Source organism: Sprattus sprattus (genome assembly GCF_963457725.1).
Source record: "Sprattus sprattus genome assembly, chromosome: 1".
In the NCBI taxonomy this organism is placed as follows: Eukaryota; Metazoa; Chordata; class Actinopteri; order Clupeiformes; family Clupeidae; genus Sprattus; species Sprattus sprattus.
Window position 1 is genome coordinate 68,025,503 of NC_137920.1, and position 23,669 is coordinate 68,049,171.

General features: G+C 41.8%; 3 protein-coding genes across 3 annotated transcripts; 2 read left to right on the forward strand and 1 right to left on the reverse strand.

Moving 5' to 3' along the window:
- Positions 1-1,111: 1,111 nt before the first annotated feature.
- On the reverse strand, positions 1,112-3,722 carry LOC308363749 (protein FAM98B). The gene is made up of 8 exons (XM_080836592.1): positions 3,595-3,722; positions 3,179-3,285; positions 2,963-3,085; positions 2,583-2,848; positions 2,090-2,170; positions 1,848-1,964; positions 1,510-1,656; positions 1,112-1,403 (listed from the first exon to the last, which is right to left on the reverse strand). Exons 1-8 carry the CDS (start codon positions 3,636-3,638, stop codon positions 1,266-1,268), a joined length of 1,023 nt encoding a protein of 340 aa, XP_080692718.1. The 5' UTR covers positions 3,639-3,722; the 3' UTR covers positions 1,112-1,265.
- A 3,615-nt stretch (positions 3,723-7,337) lies between these two features.
- Positions 7,338-19,019, forward strand: hnrnpul1l (heterogeneous nuclear ribonucleoprotein U-like 1 like). Its single transcript, XM_080848113.1, is given in 18 exon segments — positions 7,338-7,437; positions 7,889-8,153; positions 8,444-8,914; positions 9,065-9,380; positions 9,475-9,548; positions 11,114-11,253; positions 11,365-11,464; positions 11,681-11,793; positions 11,915-12,181; positions 12,631-12,753; positions 12,868-12,996; positions 14,283-14,451; positions 15,275-15,565; positions 16,352-16,533; positions 17,600-17,727; positions 17,729-17,784; positions 17,787-17,839; positions 17,968-19,019. Coding segments are annotated over 17 exon segments (2,964 nt in total). The 5' UTR covers positions 7,338-7,437; positions 7,889-7,933; the 3' UTR covers positions 18,100-19,019.
- A 2,993-nt stretch (positions 19,020-22,012) lies between these two features.
- On the forward strand, positions 22,013-23,174 carry tlcd5b (TLC domain containing 5b; the record flags this gene model as incomplete). Its single annotated transcript, XM_080856783.1, has 2 exons — positions 22,013-22,214; positions 22,645-23,174. The coding sequence occupies 2 exons, from the start codon at positions 22,013-22,015 to the stop codon at positions 23,172-23,174; spliced, it is 732 nt and encodes a 243-aa protein (XP_080712909.1).
- Positions 23,175-23,669: the final 495 nt, after the last annotated feature.

Below are 23,669 nucleotides of genomic sequence, written 5' to 3' on the forward strand. Positions count from 1 at the left end.
GGTTCCGATGTGCTCTCCAGTCACCTCCAAAGACAAAATGAAATGGGTTAAGACCCAAACATTTCGGGAAAATGCGAGCGTAAATAGAACACCTAGCCTACTAACAAGTCACTGCTTCGTAAAAGACGATGACCGTCCCTCCGTTTCTGTCAGTGGGTTAGGACATGGGCAGAACTAGCAAGCGTCATTTGAATCATTTGACCGAATCTTGACAGATCAGTTAGCACCTTCAATAGGCCTACCGAATCATAGGCTACTTAGTAAAACTAATGTGAACTATGTGACCACCCAATTCTTTCTTACAGTGTATAATCGTAAAAATAGCTATTTTTGATAACTTAATCATAACGAAATATTAAGTGTCCGTGAACGATCCCGTGGCTACCGCCCTAACCATAGTGGAAATTCCCCTTAAGTTTTGGAGTTAGCGAGACGACTTCTGTGTTGTATGCAATGTTCTTGCTCCTCTCCTTGGTTACAAGATAGCCGCCTCATTCCAAACAATCAGGTTAACTATTTCATCACCGCGATAAAGGGGAGGTACCGTAAATCAAAGCGATCCAGAGACAAAACAGTACTTATATCCCACTTCTGTGGTTCAATGAGCACTATGCAATTTCTATTGATTTCAGTATACGCCCTTAAACGAATCCTATGACTAATCCTATCATACTCTTTTGGACAAGAGCGTCCAACTTCAAACGTGATTTATCCACTCATGACCTACCTTTGATGCCATGTGCCATTATTTTATTTTAAACGACCATAATTTGTGGGCTATCTTAACAATTAATCAGTGTTGTCCAGAACCATATAAGGAATAGTAAAGCCTGCTGGTTCCCTAAAATAATGCATATGAATGGCATCACTTCATCAGGCTTCATCTATTAGGTTTTAATAAGTCGTTTTAAGAATGATTTCTCTCACACTAATATACAATCAATATATTTAATTTGAAATGTACAATAAAGAAATGTATATTCAATGGTAGTCAATTCAATGAAAACTTTAAGAAAAGAAATGCTTCACATCCCCTGACATGTCAAACTAAAAAGAGATTTTAGCTACCATTAAGTGCATGGCATGCAATGCATGTCTGCCAATTTGTAGTTCACTTTTCTCCCCCCAAAAATAGTATTTTCTATCAACAATCCTTAATTTTTAACATAATTATATTGTCAAAATTATCTCATTCCTTTCTTATCATATAAACATAAATTGGAATGTTTCTCTTTTTAAACATAACGGCCTTTCCTTCCATTTTGTTATTTCCGACTCTTCTTACTGGGTCTGAATCTTCTTTGTGAATTATCTCCATGTGCCCTCTCTCTCTTCCAATCTGGCATAGGGGGCTCCAGGTCTCCAGGTCTTCCACCTCTATCGGGTACGCCTCCCATCAAGACCTTCAAACACACACATCATCATCAGATACATGGATTTGTGACAAAAATGCATTCATTCATAAACATCCATAAATGAAAGTTGTGAGTCTGGATGGTGTGACAGTACCTTATGGACTGCTGTGGAGGGTCCTGCCCTGACCGGCAGTATTCGTGACTGATCATCTCTAGCTGCCAGCAGTAGGGAGAGGGACACACAGGTGTCACCAGATGACAGTAAGAGGGGAGGCAGGGACGACACCAATTTTGCTCGTTCCTGAGGTGTTGAGTTAAACTGTGTTAAACCAAGACACCACATGCCTTTCTAGGGCTCAGTGCTAAACACAGTTGTCAATTTCATTTCATTGCTCAACTCTAATGATTCAACATACATTTTGATTAACTTTTCATGTCTTTACAGCTATTGATTATAAATTAGATGTGTACAAAGGATTGACCAAACTCTACCTTTCCCCTCTCCCCCCAGGTAAAGGACTGAAGAGTGACCTCAAATCGTTTAATCATCATTTGTCGCCGACATCTGTAGTCTTTAGCAAGAGCTTCAGTCATTTCTTTTAACTGTTTCTGAGCAAGTGAATACAAAGAATAAAGAGTAAGGCATTGGAAGTAGTTAAATAACAAGTAAGTGAAGTCATTACAATAACATTGTAATTAAACATCAAGTTCCAATATTTAGTTATTTAGCATACCCACTGATCAGAATTCAGTTTAGCATTCAGCAATGGCTTTGGAATATCACCTCCTGGCAACTGAGTCAAAGAAGATTTCACCTAATATGGTGAAAGAATATTGAAAGAATATGGTACAAGTCAGTTTGCAGAAGACAGCAATGCATTAGAGGTACTAATGTGGTGTAAAGTATCTTAAAAAAGAATACATTCAGTTGGTCAGGCTAAATTCTTTAATAATAACTGCAGATTAAAGGTTCAGTCCACGATTCTGGTGAAAGAATCCTTCAATGTTGTTGATTAGGAATAGGATAGAATAGTGTATTGTTTGGTCTGAGACACTTTGTTGGCTTCCCATTTACAGAGCTAAGACTGTATACAAACACCTGGGGTTTCCGAACGCACACACACAATGCACAGCTACAGGACTATGTGGAGAAATGACAAAAAGTTTATTGGATTACAATCGCTGCCTGAACCTTTCGCAAAGTCTACTGTGGACAGTTTCTCCCACCTGATCCTGAACATCAATAATGTTGGAAGATGCATCCATATGTAGGGCCTCAAGAAGTAGAGACAACTCCCTCTTGGTGTCGTCTGTCTCCTCATCAAGTCTCTCATCTTGTTCTACAAATGATTCAATTTGTCCCACAATCTCTGCTTCATCTGGTATATCCTCTCTTCTGTCTTTCCCAGATTCACTACATACTTCTATATCCTCTGGGTGGTTTTCTTTGTACATAATCATGTAAGCAGCTTGTAGCTCGGACACCAGGAATTCTGAAATGAATGGATTACATAGCATCACCACCAGGGACAAAGGTCTTTACCTCTCTTCCATTCTAAGTCTTTAACGGATGTTCAAACTTTCCACCTGCTTCCAAGCTTCCTCACCAGTGATACGGTTGACATTGGCTGGAGTCAGTGTCTCTGAAATTAAAGCAGTGTATGGACAGGACATCTCTTTCAGAAATGCCCTCAGGTCCCCTGCAAGAACAGTTCCAGTGATTGTCTTCCCTGGGATAAAGAGGCAAGAGATTATCAATTGCACTGCACAGTTGAGCTTACATATGTTTGACATGCCAAGTATATTGGGTTTAAAAAGTTTACCTTCAGCATCCGGGCAAGATGATTTCAGTTCTGACACCAGCCACGTGATAAGTGGACACGGAAGCTCATCACACGTACATTTGCTAATACACGCCCTCCCATGATACCTGTGTGAGGCATTTCAGATAAGATTATAGGTCCTCCTTCTAAGCAACGTGAAAAATACTTTCACAACAACAAAGTTCTAATTCTATGCCTGTAAAACAGCTCACGAGTTCCGTGTTTGAAGATAAGGTCGAAAAATGCAACGATCTATGTTGAAAACATTAGCTGAATTCATATGGTAAATTCTAATGTTAAAAGCTAAACTCGCTGTCCTACAAATCCAGGATTCATAATGATACCCCCGTTCGGGTTTTGCATTTCTAGCTATCTAACCAACTATATACTATCCTATCCAGTTCTACCTAACTCACCCAAGAGTATGTATGGCATACACAGTCGAGGAATTCCTCTTCATATTGCAGGCCCAGAACTTTATGCTGCTTGACAAACGTCTTCCTTAAAAAACGTAATCTTTCTACTGTTGTTTATGGTCGATGTGTTCTAGGTCTGACTAATCGATCACAGAACAGTCTCAACGTGGGTGTGGTAATACCAGAGACGTAATAAGGTAATTTTGTTATACCAGATCATTTCTAAAGATTTTAGAATTGCCTCTATCACTTTTTTGATGGTCACCTACCATAGATATAGAGAGGTAGATACCCATAGACATAAATATTCATGTCTATGTAGAAAGATTGGTCGCTGTTATGTAGCCGCATTGCGTCTGCGCGCCTGTCACATCGAAGCGGTCAAGTTCTGCTACACGCTCTGCTACAATGGATGTTGAAATATTCAGACTTCTCTACAAAATCGCCTCGTTAATTTTCTTGAAAGATTTGTTTTTTTATAAACGAGAGAAATTGAACATGGTACCTTACTTGCAATTAAATGCAGTTATTGGAGGCGGATCTATTCATACCAAAACATTATAGTTCTGAATAGCCACAGCTCTCCATAGGACATGCAAGTTTCGATCTATGAATATATATATAATAGGCAACATCATGTGTAAATGATGTAGAATTTCAGGTTTTGTGAGTTTCTCCAAAAGTGAGCCTTTCTGTGTTGTTTGCAATGGCTAACTTCTTTGCCTGTGAAAAAAAGTAGTGGGAGGTGAGGTGACCCTCCAGTTTTCACAAGCTCAGCCTTTTTTTCTGATTGCTGTGAGCAGGCTATTAGTTTAGGCAACGCTTCTCACCTATACTCAGCATGAATGAGAACTATTAATGCGACTTGAAAAGAGAGTGCCTTTAATGATCCGCATACTGTGTTTCTAATTTCTCTGTAAAAACATTCCTTGATTTATAATACATCCATCTCCAAAATACTACACTGTAAAACACTCAATAAATATGACTTTGTAGGACCTATAAATGTGCCAGTATTAACGTTTTGTCAGCGGAATGATTGGATTTTTGGTCAGATACCTGCTTTGTCAGAGCAAATGTTTTCCTAGGTCTGATGACATCATGTTTGGAATAGCCATGAGCCTCAGACTGTGAATATAACAAGATTTCAGCCAAAAGCAGAGCTTTTTAGAGGCTTACAAAATGTAAACAATACTGTTGTCACAGAAAAACTAAATTTTCCCGGGGATTGGATCATTTTATTGTCCAATGAGTTTGTTCACTTTTCAGGAGATCAACGTGGAGTACAATGAGAAAGTATCAATAGTCTAAAAGTTTTTTTAATGTGAATCAGCCACCTGTTAGTCGTTTGCTGTTATCTGTAGCTTACTCTGGTTTCATATCTCTCATGTCTATGTAGCAGAATCCTTCTAATGAGGAAGCCACTTAAGTAGCATGAAGCAGAGCTGACTTCTTTGGACTAAAAGCAGTGAAGACAAGGCAGCTATATCTTTCAAAACTGATGTCTTTTGACAGCGTAGAGGATAACTTCTATACACATATATTTCAGTTCACAGCATTCAGTATCCATATAAAGAACAATTTAATAAAAAATCAGTCCCTAAATAGATTACATAGGACTACAACCCGTCAAATTTTTTATTTTTATTTTTATACTTTAAAATAAATTGTCCAAACATTAAACTCTTGAAATTCGTGTTTCGGTTGCTTGGTGACTTCTGCCACTGCTCGCTGTCACTGGAGTCTGGAAGCTGCTGCCACTGCTCGCTGCCACTGGAAGTTGGAGGCTGCTGCCACTGCTCGCTGGCACTGAAGTCTGGAAGCTGCTGCCACTGCTCACTGCCACTGGAAGTTGGAGGCTAGAGGCCTCTGTCACTGCTTTCCACCACTGGGGTCTGGAGACTGCTGCTGCTGATGAAACTGAGTCTTTACGAGTCACTTTGTTGAGGCAGCGGTAGTCGACAAAGAAATGCCAGGCACCATCTTTCTTCTTGACTAGCATGGAGGGTGCGCTCCGAAGGGCTGCTGCTGGTCTCGATGACACCTGCCTTTGCCATTACCAGTGTCGATGTTGTGCTTGACTAGGTAAGTGTGCAAGCAGTCTTCATCTTTGGCTACAAAGATGTTGATGAAGTGCTCCAGTAGTGGACGCAGGCGCTAGGCAATGGTTGTGTGACATACCCTCGTTTCCATTACACCAGCACCCTTCAGATTGCCCAGATCACTTCTCCTTTTCCCTTGCTCTACTCCAGGTTGGGCTGCCAGACTCAGTGCTTCATACCAGGGGACCTCAAAATGTGTTTCACTTGCTCTGCTTTGGATAGGGCTGCCGCCAGGGACCCGGTTGTACTTCGGCTGGCTGCTCTGGGGGTTTGTCTCATAGATTCGTGCAAGCCACCCATTTGTACTGATCACGTGACCATGGTGCACTTAGCTGCACGCTTGTTTTTCTCTGTGCAGTAAGTGTTATACTGGGTGTTGTACTGCAAGCGGTGTAGTCCCATTTAAATAAAAGTCCAGTGCAGCACAAAAGCAACCTGCTGAATGCATCAATTGATCATAGGGAAACAAGAGCAATAACAAATAGCAAAGATGGACTAAAATGATAACAGTAGTGCACACTAACATGAGACACAAAAGGAAAACATGACTTTTACGTCCACAAAGCATTCTGGGAGCTACATTACATCTCATACAGAAGCATGTTACGCCCTTGCACACTAAAATATTAAAGTTGAACTGGTTGATGAAATGGAGAGGTTTGGGAACCACTGTTACATCATATTAACAAATGTGTACAAGACGGACAAAATAGGCTAGAGAACATAGTCAAGGACAAGAAAACTGCACAACTTAAGCATTTACTCTAGCAATGCATAAGAGTGGGGGTTGGGGGGCTGGCATCAAGTTTGGGATCCACTGTTAAATCATATTAACATATATGTATACAGACAAAATAGACTAGAGAACAGTCAACGACAAGAAAACAAACTGCATCTACTAACGTAGCCTACTCTAACGGCAATGCACTGCCAACACGCATCCATGCCTCCCAAGGCGCCACGTGTTAAAGTGTATAAAAACATAAGTCACGAATGCTCATAGTGCATGTGTGAAAACAAAAACACGGCGCGTGAGCCATTGGAAATAACATTGTCAACGCGCACCTTTTGAGCAAAACACGCACAAACTCCACCTGAAATGGCCACACAAGAGAATCGTAAACACTGGATGCCCAGCTAAAGGACTGTGAGAAGCAATTCGCTGAATCGCGGACTGTATTTAAAGGTCTCACTTATTTTTCAAATCTTTTTAAAAGCAAAACATAGACTTCCTACTGCACATTTAAATATATGATTCTTTTGTCAGACATGCTTATGTGGCATATTTAAACACATACATGCATGCTATATTGTGTAGGCTACCGTACGTTCAGTGTTTTACTAACAAATAAATTCAGATTTTTGCATTAGTGATAAGTGACTACTGTTTGACCGGGAAATTATGGTTTGGCCCCTATAACATCCAACATACTTAATTTACCCGGATGCAATCAAACGTTTATTTGCTGTGAAAATTGACGACGACATTGGCCTGCTGTAGCCTACTTTATTGAAGGCTACCAATCACATTTAAAAAAAAACTGAAGCGTCCAGTCAAGTACAATTGGATACACTGTAACCGTAATTTATGGACGGACAGTAAGGCTAACCAATCACAAGCTCGCATGAAGAATGCTGATGCTGGCTCTGGGTCGCGGAAATAGCAAGCTAGCTCAGTCACCGTCCATTTTGCACAGAAGGACACCAAAACATTTGCTAGTGGAAGGGGAATAACGTAAAGGTATGTGCCACTACTATGCAGTGTTGGCTTTTTAATACAAGTATTGATGTGATTTAACGGCTTTTGGACTATTGCCTCGTTTCACTATTGGAGCTATGGACTAAGGTTAGTTAGAGTAAACTGCAGACTACGGTCGTTACCAGCTAGCGTTATATCGCTAGCTAGGTAGCTAACGTAAATAGCCAGCCATCGTTACGGATTAACCGCCAGCAAGCATTGCCAGTCAACAGGCCACTTACGTGCTATTTATTTTTGAAAGCTCAAAAAGGCAGACAACTGGGTATTTGCAAAACCTAGTGCCGGTTGGAATGCTGTATTTCAATTATAGGCTATCTTTGGGTATTTTGATAAATTAGCTATCACTAGCTAGCCACCTTGTTAGCGGGGCCATTCATATCTCATACGATTTCTCCATCCTATATTTCTAACATCATTTTAATCCTTGTTGAAGGTTGTGACCCCGGAGAATACAGTGCAACATTTAATTTCGTGCAACATGAGTGGGGTTAACGTGAAGAAGCTCAAAGTGAACGAGCTGAAAGAGGAGCTTCAGCGTCGTGGCCTCGAAACTCGAGGCTTAAAGGCGGATCTCGTAGATCGCTTACAAGCGGCAATACAGGCCGAGGCTGCTGGTTTAGGGGGCGGGCCACCGGCCGACGAGGGAGATTATGATGTCGGAGACGAGGCGGGAGCAGCCGAGTCTTATCAAGATGAAGGTAAAACACATGGTATTTTTATGCATATGTTGTGTATCTGTGTAAATTTGGGATGCAAATCTAAAAAGTTGATGCATCCTAGTTTGTGTAATGTAGAGCAAATAATGGCAGGATTAGAGATTATGACATCGAGCTGGTCTCGTGTATTGCAACGTGACCCAGCTAACTCACTAGTGCTAACAGTTTACCTGCGATATGGGGACCTGTTAGTGTTTCCAACGTGTTTTGCACGGAGCTGGTGGTGCTAGTTCTCGAATTGAAATGAAGTTAACTATTTCGCCGGTTTGCAGAGTTTGAAGGGGAGGAGCCAGATGACGATCCAGACCAACAGTACAGCGAGGAGGAGAACGGAGAACAGATGGTCGGGCAAGGAGACGCTGAAGTCGATGACGATGATGGCGACAGTAACTCCGAGGAGAATGCAGACGGTGAAGCTGGGGATGCATATGGGATTGGCGACTTCGCCTCGGATACCCTGGAGCCACACATGAGTGGGCAACACCAGATGGGGCAGATGTCCAGCAAGCCGGCCTATGAGGAACCTCAGGCCAAGCTGCAGTACGATGAGCCAGAGGTGAAGCTGGAGTATGAGGAGCCCCCTGGGAAGAAGACCTATGAGGAGCCAGTGGTGCAGCAGAGCAATGAGGAGCCCGACTTGAAGGAGGACTATCAAGAGGCAGAAATAGCAGAGCCCATGGCACAGAAGTCCGAGATTCCAGCAGAGGAACCCGAGCCAGAGGAACAAGCTGAAACTGCTCCTGGTGAGTTTATTCTAAATATTTGGCCTATTAAGGGCGTCTTGTGTAAAAAACAAACAAACAAAACAAAATGTTGTAGTCACATTTGTCAATGAAAGTGTGTGAACTTGGCACAGAATATTTAACAGCACTGTCTTCTTGATTGTTCACAAGAAGTTGAAATGAAAGATGCTCTCAAGAAAGAAGATGATGATGATGAGGAGAAAGAAGAACAGAAGCAGGAGGGGGAGAAGGAGCAGCAAGAGGGGGAGAAGGAGCAGCAGGAGGGGGAGAAGGAGCAGCAGGAGGGGGAGAAGGAGAAAGAGCAAGAGCAACCAGCAGCAGAGCCTGGTAATGACTGGGAAGCTATGCAGGATGACCAAGGATCCCAAGCTAAAGGAGAGGACGACCGATATGGATCTTACAACCGCAAAAGGCCATATGAGGAAAGCCGTGGTTATGGCTATTATGAGCATCGTGAGGACAAGAGGTATGTGTTCATACACTTGATTCTACCATAGATATTTTGTTCCAAAGTTATGTTCTCCATCGCTGATTGTACTTCATCATCACTGACTCCCCAGAGCACGCTCCCCTCAGCCACCGGCGGAGGAAGAGGAGGAAGACTTCGATGATACCCTTGCAGCCGTCGATACCTGTAAGTTTAAACTATTAAGCCGATGCATGGGATGTTGGCTCTGATGTTTTGGTTGCATGATTCATAATTTGATTCCTGGAGAAGGTGAAGACTCATTTGGATGCTCAATCTGCAGCACTAGTCACTGAAGGAAAAGGGAAGAAAGTCTATAGGTGACAGCCAAGGTAAAACACTTGAGGGGTAAAGACCTGGTGTCCTCATATGTAGGAATGGGCGATTAATCAAATTTCGAATACGGCGTCCAACAATTATAATCAAGATTTTGATCGAGATAAAACAATTATTTTGCTGCATTATGTTTTGCATGTGTTTGCAGTGGCAGTGCCCCATTAATCAGTACTCATCTTTTCAACAGAGTATGAAAAAAACTTTCGGTACACAGTACCCAGTACATAAATGAACGAAAGATGATTTTTAAATAACATTTGTCCGTACACATACGTCTATTTACTCCATCCAGAGCATGTCTGCCAGCGATGGTCCAAAACAGAGAAGCACTATATGGCTGTCAAATGACCAAGTGATGTGCTGTTGTGTGAGTACAGTTTAAAGATGGGTAGGGTTGACTTGTTGGATAGGATGATGAGCTGCTACCCTATGAGTGTCAGAACCAAGAAGTGGACAGTACAAATGCTGATGCACTACACAGATCTTGCTTTGGCCAATAGTTGGCCAGAGTTTCCACAACTGCCGCTAATCATCTTCCTTAGAAACCCAATGTGCTGCAGACGAAAGGGCTGTTCAGGGAAGCCCACAGTGCGGTGTATGATATGCAATATCTTCTTGTGCAAACAGAGCGCCAAGGCTTTGCAGGACATTTGCATTGTTTTTGCATTGATTACATACACACACACACACTCACTTGCGTTAACATGCATGCACACACAAACACCCACCCACACTGTTAGCACTTTTGTTCTGTTGAAACAGTTTATACTTTTCTACACACTGGTGACTTTATTGTGTCATACCTTTATTGTGTCATATCAAATCTTCATACCAAACTTTCTCCTGTTCAAAGATAATGCTTGTATGCTTTATACCTATGCAGGTCCTTCTGATCCCAAATAGCAAGGACTGATTAAAAATGCATGCAAAATCTATTCTTTGGTCTGAGGTTCTAGATAAGAGAACATATTAGTGCTTCTCCTGTCAGTGACTTATATATCTGATTGTCAAACAAAAAAACTTTAACCTTTGAGCACCTGTAATTTTGTAAATGTTCGGCCATTGATAAGAATGAGGCAAACTGTCGAATAAGGTAATCTCTGAAGTCTCATTTGCAACCTAAAGGGTTTAGCAGTAGATGGGATTGGAATATTTGGAGTTCCAAATAGGGTTAGGGTGCTTTGGCTTAGATTTGGGGATATTTGTTTGGTCTTCAAAGATTACACCCTAATTTAAAGCCTCATGCTGTCATATACTGCATTTGTGTCCTTCAGGGAATGTTTTCTCGATGCTGTTTGTTCTAGTTGATATTTATGGTAGTTGGATGTATTACTTTCAACTTTTAAGTTCAATGAAGGACAAACTTATGGACAATTCCAATATTTTCCCCCTAACAGACAACTGCGACCTGCACTTTAAGGTGTCTCGTGACCGGTACAGTGGATACCCTCTCACTATTGAAGGCTTTGCTTACCTTTGGGCTGGGGCACGGACGTCCTACGGGGTCAGCAAGGGCCGTGTCTGCTATGAGATGAAGGTAACGTGGCCTTTTTCTGCCTAACCTAACATGACCAGAGTTCACACAGTGCCTGTGAAAGATGCGTGAAAATGCCTGAGTCCAAGATGAGATGGTGTTTTCTCTGTGTAGATCAATGAGGAGATCTCTGTGAAGCACCTGCCGTCGAGTGAGCCTGACCCTCACGTGGTGCGAGTGGGATGGTCCCTGGACACCTGCAGTACCCAGCTCGGTGAGTTAGCTCCCATTCACTGCTAAATAATGCTGTACACTAGAGCAAGTTGTTTTTTAAAAAATAAACAAGAGAGTGTTAAATAAATACTAGGAGCCATAGCATTGCATGCATTGAATTAGGAATCGCTAACATTTATTATCTCCACTGTAATGGAAAAAGTGAGTGACAACTGGACCTCCAACCTTCCCTCATCAGTTCTGTTTTGAATTTCAGGTGAAGAGCCATTCTCATATGGATATGGTGGCACTGGAAAGAAATCTTCCAATTGCAAGTTTGATGATTTCGGAGAGAAGTTTGGTGAAAATGATGTTATCGGCTGTTTCATAGTAAGCACATTTTCATTTATTATTATTATTATGTGCGGTTTTAATGCTTGTATATAAAACGTCTCACTGGATAGGGGTAAACATCCAAGCCTATCTTCATGTCTCTACTTCACATCTGTAGGACTTTGAGACTGATGGTGATGTGGAGATGTCCTACTCTAAAAATGGTAAGTTGCTGGGCGTCTGCTTCACGGCGACCAAGGAGGAGCTGGCTGAACGGCCGCTCTTCCCCCACGTGCTGGTGAAGAACTGCGCTGTGGAGTTCAACTTTGGCCAGAAAGCAGAGCCATTCTTCCCTCCGCCAGAGGGCTACACCTTCATCCAGCAGGTACCTCTGGAGGACCGGGTCAGGGGAACCGTCGGACCTGCATCCAAGGCTGAGTGTGAGGTCAGTTGAAGCTGTCCGTAACTATGCCTTAATGTATCTGTTTCGTGTTTTCTGATAGGGAGGTATAGAATTCTTCTCACTAATTCCATATAAAGTCAAAAGTCACTTTGTAAAGCCAGGCAGATGTTTACCATATTTAAGTTGTGTGTTGGTAAATAGAGTGTACTGCCTCTCCCTAACAGTTGCTCTTTGATCAGTTTGTTCCAAATGTGCTGTCTATGTATCTGATATGCATGCTGATGAGTGAATCTCTATCACATGCTTAGGTCATCACAGTGTAACTTTACAACACAAACTGACGCAAACTTTTCCTTTCAAAGCTTAAACTGCAGTTGCAATTGCAAACACCTTCTGATAACAGTAATTTCATAAAATGTTAACTGTTTTGTTATTAAAATGCTTAACAGGCATTGCAATCTTTTTCATTGCGTCTGCATTACCATCCTCAGATCCTGATGATGGTGGGCCTGCCAGGTTCTGGGAAGACCACTTGGGCCACGAAGTACGCGCAGGAGCATCCTGAGCAGAAGTTTAATGTTTTGGGCACCAATGCCATCATGGAAAAGATGAAGGTGACCTAGAGCTCATAGAGCACGAAACCCACATGGTTAATTTGCTCTTAACTGGAGTATTGGAATGATGACGATGTCATGTTTGGTAAAAATCCTGGTCCTTTGCCCTCACAGGTAGGGGGACTGCGCCGTCAGAGGAACTACTCTGGCCGTTGGGACGTGCTGATCCAACAGGCCACACAGTGCCTCAACAGGCTCATCCAGATCGCCGCCCGCAAGAAGCGCAACTACATCTTGGACCAGGTACTGCCCTCCCCGAAGGCTCTTCCCCCAGCACAGCTGTCCCCCTCTCCTCCCCCCTCCCTGAGTCCCAGCCACTGCTGTCCACTGTTGCACACGTCCATTAATGCACTCTCTGCTACTGTCTCTCTAGTTCAGGAGAAAGGCACTGTTCAGCATCTGTTTCCCTGGAGACTTTGTCCTACCTTTTCTTTGTCCTGAACATGTTGCTGAAAAGTCATTCATTTTTGCTTAAATGAAATGAGGATATTTGCTAATTTCGTATGTTTTTTTATATATATACATCAGTATTTTGGATTTATTTTTGTATGTCTTGTTGAAAAAGTTCTTTCCGCACTGTACTTTATAGTCCAATAGTAAGATGTTGAAAAACAAGTAAACACTGCCTGGTGAGTAAGAAATATACCTTCTGTTACTATGGTAACCGTAAGAAACGAACATCTGCTTTGATGTTTTTGAATATAGCTTTATATGTAGCATATGGAACATTTGAATGTTGTGTTTTAAATGCAAACTTGAAGGTAAGTACGAAACTAACCTGCTTCAACTTTCCAGAGCCTTTTGGTCAAGTTGAAAGGTAGGTAGGGTCAAGGACATGCTTTTGGTTTCCAAGGATACTGTAAGTACCCACAGGTAGGTTTTTGAGTGTTTGTCTATGTCTTGGGTCCTGATGAGCCTGTGAAGAACAGGTAAGTAGAGGTAAGTAAGGGGACCCTGTTCAGAATGTCGTAGCAGTAAGGCATAGGGTGGTGTTGGTGCTTCAGACAGTGTTAATCTTTTGGATTGCTACTCCACTAATTTGTTCAGTCAGGGAAACAATCTGGCATTGGAGTTTAGTCAGTGAGTGTTTGTTTTGTGATGTTTGAATGTGTGGTGAACTTAAATGTTATTTTAGCTGCAGGCACCATAGAGATCTGGTTTTTAGTAAATTTCCAAGCAAGGTTCGCTGGTGTTGCAGATAGCCTTGTAGTGGAAAAAAGAGAGTATTTTTTGGGGAAGTTGGCTACATTAGAGCCATTCCCATAACTTGTCTAAGAGGGTCCCCTTATGTCAGTCTCAAAGCCTGTGGAAGCAGTGGGTTGAGGCCGTGCCTCGTATCCAACTCAAAAGGTAGGTCTGTGGGGTTGTGAGAGACATGTAGTGAATCCAGAACAGTAAATATAGCCATGAAAAAAACTCTCTCACTTTCATCGTTGCAGGAATCCAATTTCCCTCCTATGGAACGCAAAGCCGTAACAAAAGCAAACAATAATGAACAGCTTCTACTTCTTTCTTGTCACCATTGCTAGACAAATGTATATGGATCAGCCCAGAGACGAAAAATGCGTCCTTTTGAAGGTTTTCAACGCAAGGCTATTGTAATTTGTCCCACGGACGACGATTTAAAAGAGCGAACGTTAAAGCGAACTGATGAGGAAGGGAAGGATGTGCCCGATCATGCTGTGTTAGAAATGAAAGGTAGGAATTCCATGGATAACCAAAAAACCACACAAGATCTGCTTTGCTATGAATGTTTGTTTTGTTTTTGTTTATTTGTTTGTTTTATTCGAACTTGGAAGACCCCCACCCCCCTTCCCCCCCCCCCCCCCCCCCCCACCAGTTCTGCCCCTTAAGTTCTAGCCTTTTTGCCAGATAAAAGAGCTCTTCCTACTTTTTCCTCCTCCTTTCATCATTCCCTCTTGATTAATTCCATTTCCTGCAACTCCTCTCATCTATATGTGTAATGTTGCTATCTGAAACACGGCTTTGTGGAGACAGCTTTCAATTCAGTATCCAATACACAGCTAACGTAAATGCATTACGATAAAGCAATTAGAATGAGGCATAACCGCCAGTCTTACAACTCTGCCAGGATGGATTTGCAGTGACATACTACCCCTATCTCTCATAACTGTTCTCTTAGTCTGGCACCTTTTATTTTCCTTTCCATACCCCTCCACCTTTCAATCCCCTACTCTATTTTTAAATAAACTGGTGCAAATCTTCCCTTATTCCCTCCAAGGTAATGTTTGCTCCAGCTCTCACACTGCATTCTGTCCTCTACCCATTCCTTCTTTCTTGTGCTACTGTTTATCCCCCCCCCCTCCTTTTTCCTCAGTCTGTTTCTCTTTCTCTCTTTTTCCGTCCCTCTCTCCTTTCTCTTTCACTTTCACACTTCCCTCAGTCACTCAGGTTTTTTCAGTTGACTTTTTTTTAACTGTTTGTAATCACGTTCTTCTCTTTGTCTCGCCGGCACGGCCGTACCCCCTACCTCACTGCGTCCCTGCCTCTGCTCCCGTAGCCAACTTTGTGCTCCCGGATGCGGGCGAGTTTCTGGATGAAGTGAGATTCGCTGAGCAGCAGCGCGAAGAGGCTGATGTCATCATCAAGGAATACAACGAGGAGGGCCGCAAGGCAGGCCCACCCCCCGACAAGCGCTTTGACAACCGCCCCGGAGGCTTCCGTGGCCGTGGCGGTAGCGGCGGTGGCTTCCAGCGCTATGACAACCGTGGCGGCCCCCAGGGAGGTAGGGGCAGTTACCAGAGCAGGGGTGGACCTGGTGCCAGTGGCGGCGGCGGCGGCTTCCGTGGAGGTAAGCGCTTCAGACAGATTTAAACCCTATTCACTCCATAAGTTGGCACTTCTTCTTCGGGGTTGGTGACCTGCCCCAAAAAATCATAATCTTTTTCATCCACAATCTGTCTAACAACCTAAGTGTGTATCAGTGTCTTAAATCCCACTTTGTCCACTGCTTACGACGGCACCATATTCTTAGCAAGACTGAAGTGGTCAAATTCTGTCCCCTCGTCTGCGGATTTTATTGTATTTTTTCAAGTGCCCTAACGCGTCGGTCAATGATAACAGTTTACGTTTCGGGACGTCATGCTCGTTCACGTTGAATTGCTGTACAAATACATCATAGTGAAGGAGCCCCTTTGAAAGAGACATCATCATTTGGCCAGCATAGCCATCTAGTAATAAAATCATTCTGTTGGTGTTCATCGTAGCCTGAATCCACTGGCCATCAAAGTTTTATATGAGGTTTAGATACATGAGTATCGTAGAGGTAATAAAATGTCATGACGCTATGATTTACCTTAAAAGTAGATTGTGGACATCTTCGAAATAGATCACTGGGCTTTGCAAAGCGCCTTGAGACAATGTTATTGTTTGGCACTATATAATTAAAATTGAATTGAATCACAATATGAAATATCATCGTATTGCCCACCCTTACTAGTGCTGGTGAGTAGTTAAAGAGGGGTGAAATATTGTAATAGTAGAAGATGAATACTTCCAGAATAGCAAGATGCTGTTATAGTAGAGGTTTTGTAAAATGTGTGTGATTTTTACTGATTTTTGGTAATCACTCCAACAGGATACAACCGTGGTGGGGGCTACAATCAGAATCGCTGGGGCAACAACTACAGGGAGGGAGGCTCTGGGGGACGTGGTAACTACAACCGCAACCAGCAGTCTGGCGGAGGCTACAACCACAATCGCACGGTACCCTACAACAAGGGAAGCACTGGAAGCAGCGGAGGATATAGCCAGTCCCAGGTAATACACCTACATAGGTTTATAGTTAATCCTTACATATTGGATGGCTATCTTTAAAGGTACCGTATGCAACAATAGCTATTCGCTAAAGGTATGCTAGCAGCTAAAACTAACGAAATCTCTTGAAATGTGCTGACTTTGTCATTATGACAAACTAGTTACTCAACGACTGTCCTTACACAGTCAACAACATCAAGCAAGTGCAACACAAGACTAAGCAAGACGGCAAATAAGCTACTTACTAGATCGGCAGAAGGTAAACAAGTCAGGTCGACGGGCATCGGCAGGTAAAACTACATAACGCAGTTATATGCCTATCGACCCTGCTATGCCAATGGCAACGACGCGATTCTCCATATTAAATGTCATTGTAGCGCCCCAATTTTTTTTAAGCTGTTATTTTAAGGTTAAACTGCTTATCCTAACCCTAATCCTGAAGCATAATTGTTGCATACGGTGCCTTTAACATTTACATTTAGTCATTTAGCAAACGCTTTTGTCAAAAGCGACATACAAAGGAGGGAACAGTCAAACTACGAGCAATAGAGACCTAGTGTAACAAATAAATACTACTTTACATAAGAAATTAAAAAAAAAAGAAGTGCAGGAATGTAACTGCTGTAAATGCAAGTTAGGCAATAGTCAAAGTGCCAGTTAGGAAGGAAGGTGCTTCTGAAGAGTTGGGTCTTCAAAGGCTTCTTGAAGGTAGAGAGGGATGCCCCTGCTCTTGTAGTTTTAAGCAGTTCTTTCCACCAACGTGGAACTACAAATAAGAATAGTCTGGATTGCCGTACTTGCACAGACTGCAGTGCCAAACGACGCTCACTAGACGAGCCATCATCCTGGGTGTAACATTTGCCCTTACAAGAGCATTTAGGTAGGTGGGAGCAGAACCAGCAATTTCTCTGTAGGCAAGCATAAGTGACTTGAACTTAATGCGAGCAGCTATAGGCACCCAGTGGAGCTCAGTGAGTAGCGGGGTGGCGTGTGCCCTCTTTGGCTGGTTGAACAGCAGACACCATCAATTGCCTCTAGGTAAAATATGCAATTCTCTTTTTCCTCATAGCCACAGTCCTACAATCAAGGCTACAACCAAGGCGGCTACAACCAAGGCGGCTACAACCAAGGTTATAACTATGGCAGCTATAGTCAGTACCCTGGATATGGGCAAAGCTATAGCCAAACTCCTGCAGTAGCAGGAGCCGGAGCCGGAGCAGCAGCAGGCGCAGCAGCAGGAGCAGGAGCAGGAGCAGCCACTGGACAGACATACAACCAGCAGCAGAACTACAACCAGCAGTATCAGCAGGTAAGAAGCAACTCTTGTTGCAACGTCTTTGCTCCTTGAAATGCTTTGAATCAAACATTTACAAATGAATTCCTACATTGAACGACAATGCTTTCCTCTCTCCCCCCAACCCCACCCACCCATGCCAGTATGCACAGCAATGGCAGCAGTATTACCAGAACCAGAGCCAGTGGAACCAGTACTACAACCAATATGGCAACTATGGCAACCAGCAGGGCACCCAAGGAACGCAGGGCTCTCAGCAGGGCACGCAGCAGTAGACCAGCGAGGCTGCCCACCCGCATGGCAGATGGAGCACATTCCTCCCGTGGCATTCCACCTTGCACCTCTGCCTTCAACCACTTTGTTCCTGTTTCGCTGTCCGTCTTCCCACATGTCTCTGCCCTTGATTTAAAACAAACAAAAAAAAAAGACAAAAAAATCAAAGAAATAAAATCTGTTGTTATAAGGTAAAGGCGATTTAATCCATGCTGCTGTCCTATGTTTTTTTTGTTTTTGTTTCGTTTGTTTATTTGGCAACAGCAGGGTTCTGGTTGGTAGCGTAATATTAAGTATAGCTTAATCATCATGCTTGTTCTAGACCATGCCAGATCATATAAAAATAGAACTCAGTAATATGTGGTAGTTTTTTGTTCCAATAGTACACACTTGTAGAACACAATTTAACATGGATTTTCACGCATACATTTTTGGTGTGTATGTGTGTTTTAAAGATGGCTTATTTTACTATTTTAATATTTCACTGTCCTTGTTTTATGTGATCTGTCCTTAAATCAAAGATCCACTTATTTCAAATGGGTGGGTGGAATTGGGGTTTTTGTCAGACCATTATTTTCTTTATGAATGCAGAGTAATGCAGAGTCATGTAAGACCTTTGTCAAAATGTAGATACATTTAACAAATCCTATATTGTTTTAACTTTCAACTAAAATTTAAAGCTAAAAATCTTACCACAATTTACTTTTGTACCATTTTTAAAGGTGTTAATAATTGTTTGACTTCAATCCTTTGTTGCTCCAGATTTTTTTTGTTTGTTTTTTTTTGGTTCATTTTCCTGGTGTAGTGGTTTTTGTGGTTGTAAACCTTTTTATACCTTACAACATGTCTGTCAAACAGTATCTGCATGTGATTTTGTGCTCATTCAGAATTTGATGTTTTTGTATTACAGAATATACCATAATCTGACAAACAATTTGGTCTTAGTGTTTTTTTTTTTTGTTTTTTTTTTACAGTATTGTTTCTGTATGTTATCACAAAAATACATTGCATTGAAGGAATCAGCTTAATGGGTTGAGCACATTTGCAATGGTCAGAATGACACACACATATATATATATATATATATATATGTCTCTGACACATTTTAAAAGTGCTAAAAAGTATATTTCTGTTAGTAGCCATATCCACATTTTTATTTCATTCCATAATCATATTGTAACTGTAAACAAAAGGACTGATCACATTAGCAGGGTGACTGCTTTTGACAGATATAGTTACATAATTTTAAAGGTAAAAAGAACTAAAAGTACATTTCCGGTTACTAGTCTCATCTCCTAAAGTCAAATAGCAGCTTAGGCCTTTTGGCCAAAGTGAAGTCGGTTACCACTAGTTCACGTAGATACGTAAAAGTCGCACACCACTAGTTCTACCCAATACGTAGACCTAGGCCTACATATAATCAGGACCATTTGAGAGCTCTTCGGAAACTGTAGAAAAGGGTTGTGTACGTGTAGAAATGCTTACCACACAAACCACATACGCTGTTGTCGAACCATGTAGGCCAAGTTCTCTGAAACTGCCTATGGAGGGCGCCTCTGTTTTGTGGAATGTGCCCACGGGAATGAGTTTCCTTAGACACTTTGTTGCCGAGACGGATCCCCAGGTGAGGTAAAGTGTGAGTTGTAGACAGACAAGGAAAGTAATCAATCAACGTGATCGCTGAATGAAGAGATTCTGATGGATATCAGCGCTGTACTTCGAGCACAGAGATGGACTATTCATTTCGACCAGGTAAGTCAATCGATTACTCACTGACTGCATTGGCCAGAATGCTCAGACATATCTGACTTTATAGAATGTCGTCTTATATATATAGGCTACCTCTTTATGCTCTCACCAATAACTGCTAGAAGGGTTTTGTCTACCTGTTGGCGACAGCATGCAAGTGAGTCTTCAAACTTCAGTGTCTACATTCACATACACTAGGCCTAATATGTTAGTATGCTGCATATTAGGCAAGTTAACAGCAGATCAGTTTAGTTTTGCACAGGGACCCAATCTTATCACAACATAAACATTTGTGACTTCCGATTGCTTTGCATCACTCCAATCACCTATCCAACGCATTGCTCTGTCTTATTTTCGCGACGCAAGCTGCACTCTAGAATGTAACTAACTACAAAGGGTGTTGCTAATAACAGTTCCATTGATTACAGCTAATCTGGCAGGTGGGTAAACCTGGACCTGCCTCTGGTATTTTACCACAGCTCGGATCATCACTGGCTATGGGATGCCTTGGGTTAGAAGACCATACAGTCAGTGGAATGCACAAGCTTTCTGGATATGCAATCTTACAGCAGGGAAGGCACATGGGCATTGGTTTCAGCCTCAGGACAGTTGGTTTGTGATTTAGGTGATGTGATTCATGTGCCTGAAACTATCAGTTTTTTTGTAGTAAGGTCTTTGATACATTATTTGGATGAAACAATAATAAGATAATACCTCAAGTCTTACTTGTCAGGCACAGTATTTCTATGCTGAATGAAGAAAGGTCATTTCCAAACTGTTTAGACCAGTGGTTCCCGTCTTTGATGGCAGGCCCCCTTTTGACCTAGAGAAAATGTGTGTTCCCCCCACTACCAGTGCAGGGGCACTTTTGACGCTCACATATTACATAGTACAGCATTTCATTTAAAGAAGTACCCATCAGCTGTTGCATAGCTTTTCTTATTTGTTTCATTTTTTATTTCTTAAATAAGCTTTTCTTATTTGTACATTTGATCCGTTACACATTTTCTTGTTTATGTCATCAATTAGTTTATGTTAAATATTATATATATTTATAATATTATTTATAATATTATATTTATTTATATTTTGTATTTGATCAGAGTTCTTGTTTAAAACATGTAAAACATTTTAACTTCTCACTGGGTGATCAATCCATAAAATGTACATGTTAGGTGCATGTCCATCTTTGTATTCATAATTAGGCTAGCTTTACTTCTAACAAATAGGCTGAACATATAGGCCTGGACCACACTTTTTAAGTACAAAGAAGGCTATAAACTCATCACCAAATAGGTTAGTTATAGGCTACTATGCTGTCTGAGCACTGCCATATAAAATATGACCTGTAGTTGGATGTTTTTGTTAGGTTTCACAGTTAGTTTTTTCACCCTCAACCCGCATTCCCCTTGCTGTCACTGCACGCCCCCCCTGGGGGGCCTGCCTCACAGTATGGAAACCATTGTTTTAGACACTTGACAATGAAACAACATGCTTGTTAGAGGCTGGCAATAACTGTCTGTGTGATCCACAGTCAAGCTGTCAAACCAATGGAGGTGGTGCTATGCTACTTCAACCCTAGTCCAAGTATATTGGGAGTAAAGAGACTTTAATCTGATAAGAGGCTAAAGCTGCTTGAGACCAGGGGAAGGGATGTAGGTGACTAGTGGATTGCACTGTCTGTTGTAATGGAAAAAATGAGAACAGGCTCTCGTACGATGCATCAGACCACCTCCAGAGAGATATTATAAGGATATACTTGCTATAAAACAAGATTAATTTAGGCCTATCGACTATGACATTAGGCCTGTAAGACGTTAGACTTGAAATGCAAACTCTGGATGCCAGTGTTCACAGCATTAGATACAAGGTAAATCCCATTTGGATTGATTCTCTTGTTGATGCAGCTTTTATTCTTGACAAATGTACATTTACATATCAAATTAAGGTGTGTGTGTGTAATGTAATGTATGTAATGTGGTTTAGAAAGGAAAACACATTTCAGCAAAAAACATTTTCTTGGGATTCAACCACAAATAATGCATGTGTATTTATGTGAATGATACATGTAAATACATATAATTAATGTTTACAGTATTTCTAAAGTATATTGCCATTTATAATATCTAATAATATTGTATTGACTTTTTGTTTTGTCTTAACAGCATGGGAGTAACACTGTTGGTTGTAGGGTTTAGCTGTAGCCTTATTGGATGGATCTCTGTGTATGCCCTCATTTGCTACATAAACGCTCCACGGGGATCTGAATGGAACTGCAGGCTTGTGACACTCCTCCATGGCATTCTAATAGTTTTACTGACTGCTTACATTGCCTTCATTGATGGACCTTGGCCCTTTACACATGCAGGTGGGATCCCAAAAGCACTCAATATTCTAACTCTCAATGTTTTATTGCATTCACAAAAGAATGCACATGTTAACAAGACAATAAAAGATAAAGATGCATGTGTAGAATATACGTATTTACAATACGGAGATTTGGTGCATTGTTATATAGAGTCACATATATTGTTCAGAGTACAATGTCTGTTGGGTACTAATATTTGAAGTGTTTGGTCATGTTTAAAGTTTATACAGAAAAGTGAATGTGCCCCATAAGGTACATAGTTTAGATTCATATTGGTCGAGGTCCCACAATATTAACCATTTTGCACATAAACAATGTATGCATTTGATAGAGCCATGTATTTATACATTTTCACTAACATACTGTATGTTTTTTTTTTTTTGGTGTTCTGATTGACACTGTTTTTTTCTACTACATTTCCTTTCCACAGGCACAGAGAGTACGCCACTGCAGGTCTTGACCCTGCTGGTCAGTCTGGGGTACTTCATATTTGACATGGGCTGGTGCATTTTCTTCCAGACAGAGGGCCCTCTGATGCTCGCCCATCATACTCTGAGTATCCTGGGCATGCTTATGACACTGGGACTCGGGGAATCTGGCAGTGAGACCTGTGCTGTGCTCTTTGGGAGCGAGATTACCAATCCTCTGCTGCAGGCGAGGTGGTTTCTGAAGCGTGCAGGCCAGTACGAGAGCCTGGCAGGGGACGCCGTCGACCTCCTGTTCATTTTGCTCTTTGGGATTGTGCGCATCGGCGTCGGCAGCGCCATGCTTGAAGCAGTGCTCACGTCCACCCTTACTCGACCGTTCGTAAAGGCGGAAGGAGTGGCCTTCTACACACTGTCTTGGATCTTCATGGTGGACATCGCCCGCTTTGCCTGCCGAAAAAGTTGCAAGAAATACAGAGGCTGGCAGGAACGACGTAAACAGGAGAGTGTAAATGGGAAGGCTCATCAGCATTAACACTGACCCTAAAATGGACATCCAATCACACCTAAGTGGCTCCCTAATCCATGAATGACAGGGTGACAGGGTGCTGTCATTCATTGGAATCAAACAAGAGGACTGGTCTGTCCTCCCAGCTAACACGGAGATCCTCTCTGGTTTCACAGGCAATTGTTATATAGTTTATGACAGATTTTTAAAGCTTTATTTATTATTGTTATGATTTGAACAATAACTGTCAAGTGGTTGGGTAGACATAAGAGGAGGGCTGTAGGTTTTACTGTAGTGAATCAATATGGATGACCATGTGTAAAAAACATTTTGAGAGCATTTTTGTTAATCCGCTTACCAGCTTGAATAAACATTCATACCTCTGATCAAGACTAAATGCTTTAGTTTTTAAATGCATGAAATTGTATTAATACATTGTAACTGCACAATATAACAACAATATAACAGTACGGCACAATCCTTTTATCCACATTCAACAAACCAACTATCCATCCATAATAT